At 41.3% G+C, this 13038-nt stretch overlaps 1 protein-coding gene across 1 annotated transcript in view; it reads right to left on the reverse strand.

Annotated features, from left to right (window-relative positions):
- ercc6 (excision repair cross-complementation group 6) overlaps nt 1-11964 on the reverse strand; it is a 19369-nt gene extending 7405 nt beyond the window's left edge. The window contains exons 1-16 of the mRNA XM_015028057.1: nt 11874-11964; nt 11102-11307; nt 10786-11014; nt 10185-10305; nt 9978-10092; nt 8316-9033; nt 7120-7251; nt 6636-6794; nt 5782-5917; nt 5443-5613; nt 4669-4845; nt 3475-3591; nt 2999-3094; nt 1707-1925; nt 1022-1132; nt 509-628 (exon numbers count right to left, since the gene is read on the reverse strand). Coding sequence (XP_014883543.1) covers nt 509-628; nt 1022-1132; nt 1707-1925; nt 2999-3094; nt 3475-3591; nt 4669-4845; nt 5443-5613; nt 5782-5917; nt 6636-6794; nt 7120-7251; nt 8316-9033; nt 9978-10092; nt 10185-10305; nt 10786-11014; nt 11102-11297 — 2817 coding nt within the window. The 5' untranslated portion in view covers nt 11298-11307; nt 11874-11964. The remainder of the gene's footprint in view (nt 1-508; nt 629-1021; nt 1133-1706; nt 1926-2998; nt 3095-3474; nt 3592-4668; nt 4846-5442; nt 5614-5781; nt 5918-6635; nt 6795-7119; nt 7252-8315; nt 9034-9977; nt 10093-10184; nt 10306-10785; nt 11015-11101; nt 11308-11873) is intronic.
- Nucleotides 11965-13038: the final 1074 nt, after the last annotated feature.

Here is a 13038-nt window from a genome sequence, read left to right on the forward strand (position 1 = left end):
CCTGCAGGGTCCCCCCGGGGCCCCCGGTGTGGGGGAATTTTTTGGGGTTTTTTTTTTTTTTTTTTTTTTTTTTTTTTGCTGGACAGTCATGTTTTTGCATGTTTGCTTTCAAACTCCTTGTCAGATGTTCACAAAGCGGGATGTCGTTTTAAAACCCAATTCTGCTTTAAACTTCTCCAAATCTTGACCCCTGACCTGTCTTGCTGGGTTCCTTGGTCTTTAAGATGTTGTTTGTTCACTAATGAGCTCTGAGGCCTTCACAGACCTGGATTTATACTAATTACACACAGGAGGACTACATATTAGGTGACTTCTGAAGGCATTAACCAGAAGTTGCATTTATTTCCCAATTGAAAACATGTACATACATTCCCAAGAAAATAAAACTGTAGATTGTTGTGAAAAAGTTTAAGAGGCATGGCTACTCTAGCGAGGCTCTATAGGCCCACCAGAGTAATAATGCAGCTGCTAAGTGTTTTATTTGAATTATAGTATGCAAGTGTCCAACCTGTGTGTCGGTGCTGGGGTTCCAGTCTGGGTCATAAATGATAACTCTGTTGGCTCCAGTCAGATTGACTCCCAGACCACCAACTTTAGTGGTCAGCAGGAAGATAAAAATGGATTTGTCCTGTAACAAAGCGGGGCCGGGGTAAAAATGTCAGTGGTTAATAAGCAGCATTTCAACGGCTTTTACACACATTATTCTGATAATCATTGGCAAAAATCACATTTCATCACAACATTTCTGCTGACATTAATAAAGTAGTGCATCCTTTTAGAGCACTAAGCAATAATTAAAACGCATTACAGTTCTAAAGTACCTTTAAAGACAAACGTGCGCCAAGCGATATTTCCACTAATCACACACAGATTAAAGAAGAAATTCCACTCTGAACAACAGATTGCACATCAATTAGTGTCTCCACCTCAGGCTGAGCAGTGGTCCACTGCAGCACTGTGTCCCTAAGGACGGGATTTTCATGGGAAACACTCAGAGCCATTAGGGAAGGTTAATCCTTACCTCGTTGTAGCGAGCAATGAGCGGCTGTCGGGAAGCAATCGCGGTCGTGCCGTCCATTTTCAGGTACGAGTAGTCCTTCTCCCTCACAAACACCTCCAAGATGTCCAGCATCTGCACACGAGGGAGACGGTGAAGAAAGACGGGGAGGGTGAGAGGGGGGGAGGAGAGAGCAGGGTTTGAGGTCTGGATTAGCTCTAAAAGGATTAGAGCAGATTAATATTACATGGACAGAGATGCCGACAGGGAGGGTCTCAGGTTCCCTCTGAGGTTTAATCTCATTGGTATTGACTGCAACAGCTGGGGCCTCTGTCACATGCACACACTTCCTCTGTCTACGAAACACTTACGCCAGGAAATGTGATGTCACGATCTAATGAGAACAAAAAAGTAAACTCTTTATTCTGCAGGATTCCGACAGATTTTTAATCTCTAAATTTCGTACTTTTCCACACGAGAGAATTTTGGATACAAATACAAAACTTCTTGACGAGACTGTTTTACTGTGATCAGGATTTAAAAAGAGAGAAATGGCAAAAATAAGCAATGACTGTCAGATTTTTTTTTTTTTCAAAGGAAACAGACTGAAAATGTAAATATTATTCAGTACCCTCTTTCTTCCTCCTGATAAAAACCTAAATCAAATTCTTTACAAAAAGAAAGAAATATCTGTGTTTGAGTTCCTGACCTGTCTGGACTGAGTGAAGAGCAGGACCCGCTGGCCCTGCTTGAACCAGAGGCGCAGCAGCGACTCAACCACCATCAGCTTGCCCGAGCGCTTCCAGAAGCCAAAGTGTTCCTCCTCGGTCAGCTGGTCCTCTGGGATTCCCCTCAGGATTCGGGGCCCGCCGGAGAAAAGGTCCGGGTGGTTGCAGATCTTACGCAGCGCAATCAAACCCGAGAAAACCTACGGAGCAGAGAAACTGTTCGTTTTAAGGCTGTGCAGTGCTGCGCTTTTAAACAAATAAACCTATTTACTTTAGTCAACAGGAATGAATTAAATTATTTATTTACAGACAATAAAGGCTGTGTTTCATGATGAGGGCCCAGTGGTCACTGCATTAGTAATGGTGGTTAATGGACTGAGAGTGACCACTGAATACATCTACAGGGGGAGCGTGTGTGTGTGTGTGTGTGTGTGTGTGTGTGTGCAAACAATGGTCACCGATGGCTCTTCAACCACGTTCAGTTGGTCAGTTGTGATAAATGGGAGCTTCTATCTCATTTATTAAAATATACAAGTTAGGATATTTCAGAAGTAAGATTCATGTGGATTTTTCATTTCATTTCTCGGTGCCACTAATCTCCATGGGCTTCGGTTTAATTATGAATCCAAAAGCCTCAGAACCCAAGATATGTAGGTTCATCAGAAATAAATTAAAAAAAGATCCATTTGTTTGGCTCACATTCTTGGCTCTGATCAAGAGTTTGAAGAGCTGAACAGGACAAAAATATCCAGGATTTCTGGTCTGAGAACACATTAAATTTTGATTAAGATCAGACAAATTTAAGGGACACAATCTTGGCTATAAGAGAAATGGTCTTGGAATTCCTTAATTTTGAGCTTTGTGCATAGTAGTCCTGGCTCAAACCTCAAAAACTCAAATCTCAAAGTCAGACGATATCAGGAACGTTAAAACGTTGAACTGCTGGTGAGATCAGGTGATTTAAGAAAGCTCCACTCATTTTATATTTTTTTATCCATTTTGTTTTAATCCATTTGTGTTACATTTATTTCATATTTTTTTCTACTTTCTCACTTCGTTTATATTGTTTGGCATTCAGTCAAGTGATGAAATGTTCAGATCTGATTATTAATTTCAGCAAAAAGCAAAGAAGACATTTAAGTCTTAAAGTTAAATATACAAGATTAGAGATTTAAGGAGAAAGCAACATACATCCTGAAAAAGAGAATTAAAAGGAGTTCCAAAAACCAGAATTATGATATGTGATATTTTATGAGTTTTAAATGAGACTTACGTGCATGTCGCCATTTAGTATTTGGTAGACTTCTTTGGAATCTAAGAAGCTTTGATAAACCTGCCGCTGCTCCTCTGTTAATCTGCAGAACAGCACCTGCACACACAAACACATCAGGACAGAGTAACGGGCAGTGAATGTCCACTTTAAAGGCCCCTGATGAAGTGAAGTGAGTGAAAGGAGAAATTAGTGGGAGCAATGTGATTTTGTTTTGTTTTTTTGTTGTTGTTGAAGAAAACACCTTCCTGTGGGACTGATTTAATGAGCTGAAGTGGACTGAGCAGTCAAGCGGCATCAGCCACGAGGACAGACCAGAGACCAGCCACTTTAATGAATACCAGCTCCTTTTACTTTACAGGGACTTTATTAGCTGGCTTCACCTGACAGGAGCCATGCAAGGTCATCAGGCGCTCAAAGACCTGAAACGTAGCAGAAAAACAGCGACGCAGCGGAGAGGATTTAGGTGTGAGGAGTACCTGTTCGTTTTTGTCAGGCAAGGAGAGGTTGGCCTTGACGTCGTCCTTCATTCTCCTGAGCAGGTAAGGATTTATTGTGTCCCTCAACACACATGCACACTTGAACGCCGTCTGGACCTACAAAAAAAAAAAAAAAAAAAAAATCACAGCCGGCAAATCTCAGAGACGAACACGCACTTCAAAGCGTTTCAGACGTCACGGTTTGAGTGGCTTGATTGTCTCGTTTTGTCCCTCGCGCCGGTAAACACTGACCAGAACACTTCCACTCTCAGGGGACTCGCGCCCGCCCTCCTCTTTCATCCCTGGGACTGATCAGCTTTATTGGAAACAGAGGGGGAGCTCCTGGTTCCATCCCCAGGAACCCCCGCTGTAAACATTCTGCTACACTTTATCTAAAGCTAGCGCTGAAAGCCAGTTAGCCTTTTAAACATTAACTCGCTGGGGGGTCCAGAGGGGGATCAAAGACACCACTGGCGATGCTGGAGGGGAAAATAAAAAGGAGGGATCCGGAGCTAAATGGAGGTCAGAGTGGGAAAGAATCAGAGGAGGGCAGTAGAGGATCCAGCGATCTCAGCACAAGCTGCTGAGTGGAGCCACACGGGGCTGCAAGCAACACGCTCCGATAATGGATCCCATTTCCACACACTCATTAAGTCCAGCCCCAAACACATATGTTTGCACACGCGTCTATCTGGACATACATATACGTGTTTTTCATGTAGCACCGAGCAGCTGCTCTGCTGCTCTGCGACTTTCAAGATTAGGATAAAGCAGCAGAGCTTTGCCCTCTCTGACCATTTAATAACATTAATAATTAGTAAAGGTTTTTATTATCGACAGCGGAAGAAGCATCAATAGCCATCTTAAATAATTAAATCTATACAGTCAGTGGGTTATTAACGATTAGACGCTAATGACAAAGAGCTACAATTTAGCTCGCTGGCTCTTTACTTTATCCTCTTCCACTCTCACACATTAGGGAAGAACTAAAGTTCCTTTGCACAGACCTACATTATCCAGGCTTAATAGCTCTGTTGCTCCACTGTCCTTCCTTCTGAGCGGCCTCTGTCCAGCCACGCAGAAGTGCGCAAAAATGCCTTCATGCAAGTTTGCTTGCCACTCCTCCTTGTCGTCAAGTTAAAAGGGATTGAACGCCTGACAGGCCAACCTTCATTGTACAGCAGGGTCACGTACCTGGACAGGTGACGCGTTGCTGTATCCTCCCATGGTTATTGGCACAGAAAACTGCTCCATGAAGACAGGAAGCGTCCCTAGTTTGCCAGGGAAGACGAAGTCAAACAGAGACCACAGCTCCTTCAAGTTGTTCTGCATCGGCGAGCCGGACAGGATGAATCTGTGAGGAGTGCGAAACTACAGGGAAGAAAGCGAGAATACCAGTCCGCATATTAGCGACACGATTAATGGCAGAAAAACTCCTCAAGGCTTGTTATTGTCTCACACCGCTGATCTGTTAATGCTTTCAAAAGAGCAGCGGCACGTCGACAACACAGTGGTCCCGTTTTTGTCTTTTTTCTCCCTCTTTTACTTGACTTACTCTCACTTTAATTAAAACAAATAAAGATAAATTAAATTAAAATCTATTTTACTCTTAAAAAAAGTACTTCTCTTGGTGATGGACTAGTGAGTTTGCTGAGTGTCATCTGTTTTTGGCAGACAGAGACTTTGATGTAGACAAAGCTTAAACACAATTTGATATGTTTTGATTATTTTTTGTAAAATGAAAGCATGTGAAATATTTTTCACCTAATCTGGGTTGCCTTTGAACATTCTCATGATGACTTCCTCTTTTCACACTGAAAACTTATCTATACTGCAAGGAAGAAACTTCAGAACATTACCTACTACCTATAAAAGATGGAACCTTACTGAACTTTGTGCATCCTCATGAGTGTGTATATATATGTGTGTGTGTGTGTGTGTGTGTGTGTGTGTGTGAGTGAGCGATACCTGTTTGCAGGCGACGGTGACGCCAGCATTTGGGTTCCTGATCTTGTGGCCCTCATCCAGTATAACATAGTGCCAGTCGTAGCGCTGTAAAATGTCTTGCAAATTTCTCACAGCTGAATACGATGTGATCAGGATGCCATGACACGCTGCTATCTCTGGAATCAACTTTTCCTGCAGAAAGAAATAAAAAAACAAAAAAAATATATATATATATATTTTATTTTCTATGCTGTAAATGATGAGCACTGGAAGGGAAAAGCCAGACCTAGTGCCTCCCAGAGGACATTAAACATTTTAAGCTAAAATATGGACACCAGCACACACAAATAAAAACATTACCTTGTTGCTAGTAAAAGAGCCGGTTTCGTGCAGGACCGCCACTCTGAAAGGAGGCCACCAGGTGTGGAACTCCTTCACCCACTGGTGCATCACAGTGGCCGGGCACACGATCACCGTTGGACCTAAACCGACGTATCTGGAACCAAGCACGAGAGATAAATGTTTCAGCACGGAGTGGTGATCGAGAGGCAAATGAGAAACGGGAAAATGAACTCGGTTTGCGTGCGACTTCATACTTCTTAGAGAAACAACACAAAGTTTTCCTGCAACTGTGTCTCTAACTTAAGAATCAAAGGAATTAATGGGACATATCCTCAGCTCTTCTGTAAAGATTTACAATTCCATTGTCAAACACACACCAACATGTACTAATGGGCTGGTATGAGCCTCTGACTGGTGGAAGCTATTGATACTGGGCCATAATTGAGTTTGCAAACAATCAATTTGTGGGCGTCTGTAGTAGACACAGTATTGACCATCTGGGAGACTCCACCCATCGAACGCACAAAGTGTCATTTGTGCAACAAAACACGATTATCTCCAGCACTGCACCGCGCTTTCTGTGGCTGATTAGCCGTCTCGCACCAGGCCCGCCTACATTTCACGAGTCAAAAGGTTCGTTTTAGGAAGCCGTGAAGACGCTAACGGTCTTCCTCAGACACACGCAGGCAGAGCGTAAGTGTTTTCTCTTATGTCTGCAGTAAGAAAGTGAGGAGTCTGATAATTGAAACACGTTTAATAATTCAGACGAACACTCTCAAGCAGAAATCCTCCTGATCAAATATTCATACCATACAGACACACAGTCTCTGGACACAGTTTATTTGTGCAAGTGTGTGTGTGTGTGTGTGTACCTGTAGTTGGACCCTCTAGTCCTCAGTTTACTGTAGCTTAGTCCTGCCAGAAAGCTGATGACCTGGATGGTTTTGCCCAATCCCATCTCGTCTCCCAGGATGCCTCCTGCCTGCTGACAGTGGAGTTCCCACATCCACCGCACACCGGTCTGCTGGTACCTAGAGGTGTTATTAATATGTTGCAGGGACCAAACACATCCAAGTTATCAGATGTTAAGGAGTCGGCTGACAAAACACACACATTCCCCCCGACAGATTTATTTTTTGTTGGGTTTTTTTGTAACCACTAATAAATTACCAATTAACCCATTTGTTTCTTTCCAAGTTATCAAAAATATTTCTGGTTATTATCATCTTATAAAGGACAACCAAAGCAGTGGGAGAACTCTATGTGATAACATTAGTTGATAGTTGATATATAGTTTGTAAGCATTTGTGGATACCTTATGATCTTTCTAATTGTAAATGTTCACAGTGAACCTACTTGTAGAGTTTTTTCCAGAGGAAACCGGGAACTTTGAAGCCTTCGTCAAACTCTGCGTCACTGTCGTCTGTAAGCTCCTCCCCTCTTTCTCGCTTCTCCTCTCGTTCTCGAATCCGCTGTCGCTTCCATTTCCTGAAACAACAAGGAAATCAATAATGAGCATGTCTGCACACTGAATCAGTTCACATAGAACAGCAATTGTATTTATTTATGAATTTGCCACGCACTTTAGTTCCAGAAAATGCATCGATCGATTACAGACGTGGATGTTTTCACATGTTAGCGGGCCGTAAACACTTACGCTGAGCACAGGGGAGATTTTGCAACAAAATAAGTTATTTTAAAGAGGAGAGTCTTAACAGTGCAGGGGAGAGGGCAGTTAAAGGCACAGTCGTCATGCAGTAAATGAAGATTGATACAGACAATTAGCAGTGTGAGTTCCCCAGAAAGGTGTGAGGTGTGCAGGATAAGAATCCATCTTCATTTGGGCCCGGTCCTGTCACCCTGTTACAAAACCGGTCCTTTAGCTGGGCCTGGGAGACCGCACTCTCTAATTAAGTCAAGACTAAGCATTGGTTCAGTTAATTACACTTTTCTGCCCCCGCCCCGCTTCGCCCCCTACAACCCAACCAGAAATCCAGCCCACTCTAATAATATCATCCTTCACATGAGCCCAGCCTCACCACCGTGACATGTCTGCCCATTTGTATTGACATTTAGTTGCTGGGAGTCGAGAAAAATACGTGTGCCAACACAATTTATTTGGCAGCTATAAATATGAAATCTCATTAGGCCTGCTCTTCCATTTATTTGAGCATCGGGGTGAATGAGAGCATAAAACCATGTGCAGAAGGATAATTAGGCCAGTGCAAGAGCAGAGAGTGAAGAGAGGAACCGAGAGTGAATTTGCTTAGTCAAGAAACAGCTGCCAATCTCATCTGGGATTAACTCTCTCTCTCTTTCTCTGCACTACAGAGAAGCAAAACCAACTGCTTTTCACCTTAAATAAAGTCAAGAACAATAGCCCATTTACACAATTGCCATTGCAAATTCGATGCAAAAAAAAAAGTCAATCTTTTCCTGGTTGAGAATTTACAAATGTGACTTGATACATAAGAGCAGCTGATAAAAAAAAAAAAAAAACTTTTTTTTTTTAACCTCTGCATACACTCGTAATTTGAGAGAACTAATCTTACCTTATTCGCTGCCTGTAGTAGTCCACATCCCCGTCGTCTTTATATTTTTTTGATCTACCCCGGTTATTGTCGCCGTCGTCGTCGTCTGAACTCTCAGGGGAGTATTCGTCCTCACTGTCGTTTTTCTTCATTTTCTTCCTTCCTGTCCCCACAGTTTTCTTCTTGTACAGTTTTAGTTCATACTCATCATCCTCATTGCTATCCCTAAAGCCCTCCTCCATGGCTTCCCTCTCCTGCTGGTCCAAGTCCAGTCCCTCATCACTGGGCAGGTACTCTGACCCCTCGCTGTCTGTCTGCTCTCCCTCTGTGTGCCGTTTCCTCCGAGGTTTAGGAAGCTTTGGCTCAGTCTTGGGTCGAGCCTTTGGATGGGTTTTCAAAGCATTTATCTGCAGCTTTCGCATGCGCTTCTTCAGTTTGTTGTCCTTGGATGAGGAAACGTTTTTTCCTGTTTTGGTCCTCTCATAAACGTGGAGTGCAGAACTTTTCTTCTTCTTAAGAAGAGGTACCCTCTTCCGCTCTGTGGCCAACTTGGCCTGGTCCGCCAGGTACTGGTCAAACGCTGAGTTCTCAGCCAGCATCAGTTTCCGAGGCTCCTTCTTTACCTCCTTTTGTGGGATTCTGGTGCCGAAAGGAGTCATGTGACCTTTCCGGATGAGTTCCTCCCATTCGGTCTCCTGTGCCGGCATGAGCATGCTGCCCAGCGTGGATGGTCCAGATTCTGATAAAACACACAAAAATGTAGAGTTACATGCACAAGTTCGTCTTCTTCCCATATTGTCTCTGGATGCCAAAGAGCACGCATCATCCTAATTTTAACATGAAGAAAACAAACGGTAAACTCGGTGACGGTTTTCAACCAGTAATTTGAATGACACTAAACGGTGCAAATATAAATAACAGTAACAAAAAGATTATAAAAAATGACTTTTTCTAGAAACTGCCCTTAGTGAAGCAGGGCGTTATTTTTTTAACTAACTAAATGTGTTAAATGCTTGTCATTGAGCCTCACCAGCTACAGTATATATTAATTGTATTGCGTTGCATAACTGTTGCTCTATCTTCATGTTAGATAAAAAATATTTTATGTCCATCACACCTAATAGGCAGCAACAAACAGGATCCAAAGTCCTTTGCAAATGTGTGATGACACAGCTGACTGGGAACAAACCACAGGTGAAAATTCAACATCATAGCGACAATAAAAAGAAAAAGTCTAATATTAGATTTCTTTTTTTTTGTTGCTGTTCTTTTCAAACAAGGTTTATGTTATTTTCTCTCTCCCAAGTAAAGTCAAACTATTAAAAACAGTAAATGTGGGGGAAATGTGAATCATATATTGTGATTAGGCAGACTTCTTTTGTGCTCTAAGTGCACTAATTCTCAGCTAGGGATAATTTTTTAAGCCAGTTAGTCCTTTCAGATAGTTTTTGTTTTCTATATGTAAAACCATCTGAACTGGATTACATAAAAAGAATTTCTGCCTACTTGGAAATATTCAAGATATTTGTGTCAATATATATATATATATATATATATATATATATATATATATATATATATATATATATATAAATAATCACATAAAACAACTCTCAGCAGTGTATACATTGCTTAGAAAGTACATGTGAAAGCAGTGAAATATAAAAACATAAAACACATCACCTTCTTCTCCATCATCTTCTGCCAACAGCTCAGCTTCCACTCTCTGAATGTCCTCTCCTCCCAGTATGGCCTGAAGTCGCTTCTGTTTCGCTCTTACTTTTTTCAGCTGTTTCTCCTGAAACACATTTTTTTTTTTTTGCGCAATTAGTGTCACTGTTTTTATTGATCAGTTATGTGGTGTGGAATGTGTATACACATCAGGTTTACCTTATTTTCTTTCTGTCGTTTCACAGACTCAATTTTCCTGCTGATATCCTTGCTGGAGGCTGCATAGGGAGACAGCTGCTCAATAATCTTGTTGATGTGTTTTAAAGATGCTGTAACAGACCTGCAAGACACACGAGCAAAGCAGAATAAGCTTTACCGGTAAACTGTTGACTCTATTGTTGTTTAAAGATAAAAATAACACTGACAGACAGAAATCCAAGCTACCTATCCAAGTGAAAATTCCATAATTTTCCAGTCTGAAATTTAAATGGATGGATGGGTAGAACAACAGCTAAATGGATGGGCAAACAAGTAGATGGATAGAAGAATTCAGACAATAGGACTAACGCCTAGACACATTGTTTTCATAGATTTGTTTTTCCACACATACCCAGACCTGTAAAAAAATTGAAATAAGCCTTCATGCTTTCACATCAAACAAGGTTTTTTTTTGCATGTGACCTTATTTTTTTTTACATATTGGTTACTAAACACATATATAACAGTTGTTTTCTCATGGAAATTTCAATAAAACACTTCATTAAAACATAAAAGCATGGTAAAGAACCAAATCAAGCCATTTACAAACAGTGTTCCTCACCGGACGTCATCTAGCACAGACTCGTACTCCTTCTCAGCCTCAGCTTTCGCTGCAGCCTGACTCGCTTCATGGATCGCCTCATCCACTTGCTGCAGAACACCTTGCTCGAGGACATCCTGATCATACACAAACACACCAAGGCCTTGCAGCTCATCTGCTCCGGAGCTGGCAGATGCCACTTGGATGCGCTGACGATCGATCTGCAGCAAGGTCCCTGACCGCTTGCCAGCTAGACATGCCACACATATCATATCAGTAGATTATTTGAATCCGTTTTTGAGATTTTCTTTTTCTTACAACACGTAGTATAGCTTACCACTGTTACCTTCCCCGGGTCCAGTGTTGGCAGGGTAGGCTGCAGCTGCCTCAGAACCATGACCGTTCTCAGGGAAAGTACAGAGTGCAGAACCTCTTGCAGATCCATCCTCCTCCGAGCCTCCTGGAGTGAGAGCAGCACTAACCGGGCTGGAGAAGGAGGAGGACGCCTGGGGCTCTGCAGCTTCTACAGGCATGATGATGAAGCTGCAAACAGAACAATTAGGATGTGAAAATACGTTCCAAACTTTAAACAACACGTTTCTTCAAGTATCTATGAACAATAAAACTGAAGAAAATCAGTGTTGGTCTATATTATATATTACATTGTCCAGAAGAGACATTTACAAGTAGTTGACAATCAGCAGCACTAAACGTTAGCTTTCCATACAATACATGAACTGCTTTTGAAACATATCAATTAAGGGATCATTAACACATAAAGACTGATTAACTTTATAACACCGGTACTAACCACTTCGTATAATAGAGAACAGAGCAACATATAAGATTACAATGTGTATATAAAAGAAAAATAAACGTCAGATCATTTTACGGTCTTCTTTTGTTTATGTGGCTGTGCATATGTGCTAGCTGGCTAAGCTAACAGAGAGCGGAACACATCATCAGCTGTTCGGCTAAGATCGCTAATCTGCTCTTCAGCCTCAGTTAGCTAATCATATATTACAGGATAAATAAACCATCAGAACTGTCTGTGATAACGTCGGTACATTAAATACAGTAACCAAGCAACGATTTAAAATGTCACTCACAAGATATGTAGTTACACAACATCACCAGTTCGTATTATGTCATGTAGCTTGCTAGGCTTCCTCAAAGCTTCCTGGCATAGACAGACGTCCCATGAGCGTCGATCGTACGTCATCGTGGCTGCCATATTGCGATTGGCATTTTTTTTTTTTTTTGGTTGAAACGTCACAGTAAGTTTCAAACTCTGACTTTTGTGATCTGTTGTGAAACTGCAAGGCTTTATGAGCATAAGTCCATTAAGCTTACAGTGGGTGATAAATAAAGAAAAAATCTAATTCTTGATGTGTTATAGTTCATGCCAAATACCGCTACAGATCCGGTTAAAAATATAGCTCGACCAGTGTTTTGCTGTTTATTTTAAGTATGCAACAATTAACATAAACTGTTAATTTGAAGACAATTTCTTCGAATAAAAGGAAGGCATTAGTCATGAGCATTTCTACCCTAATTTGCATTGGCTTGCAAGGTGAACTTGCCACCCACAATATGACGAAACCCAGTCATTCAAAACTGTTTTTTACAGCTTTTATGTCACTTGACCTCTAGATGGCGCCACAGAACTGCTTATTGTAGTTATAGATGACCCGGCTAGACCTTAAAACATAGACTTAGACAAGTGGCTCTGCGCGAATCTTAGTGGAAGTGAAGTTGAGCTGGAAGTGTATGCTTTATTTATTTAAAAGTATGTTACTTGTTTTACTATTTCACAGTTTTATAAAGTCGTTAATTTCTTGGTGGTAACAAATAAAATCTGTATAAATTTACCATGTGTTTCTAATTTTCTCTTCTGTGACTGTTTGATCTATTATGTTGTAAATAGACAAATCATGGGATTAAATGCTACCATGTTATTTCATACCACCGACCTCCCAGGGACTGCAAATGGAAATTGGTCTCTGTGGCTAAATATGCTGTATAATGAAAAGCACAGTTGAGTTAAATAAAGCAAAGTAAGGTTATCAACTCACAGTATGATGGAATGTCGTGTGGATTTACCTTTAGAGGGCTTATAAATATAATTGGTTGCAAACTTTTTGGTGAAACTATTGAAAATGTAGGGCGAGAAATTTTTTGTCGTGTTGTACATTTATCTATGTTGTGTATAAACAGCTTTGGAAGAAGATTAATTGATCAACCCACATTGTTCTGGCCACACCTTGAAAAATG

Source organism: Poecilia latipinna, unplaced genomic scaffold (genome assembly GCF_001443285.1).
Source record: "Poecilia latipinna isolate Pla-1442-1.1 unplaced genomic scaffold, P_latipinna-1.0 Scaffold113, whole genome shotgun sequence".
Classification (NCBI taxonomy): Eukaryota; Metazoa; Chordata; class Actinopteri; order Cyprinodontiformes; family Poeciliidae; genus Poecilia; species Poecilia latipinna.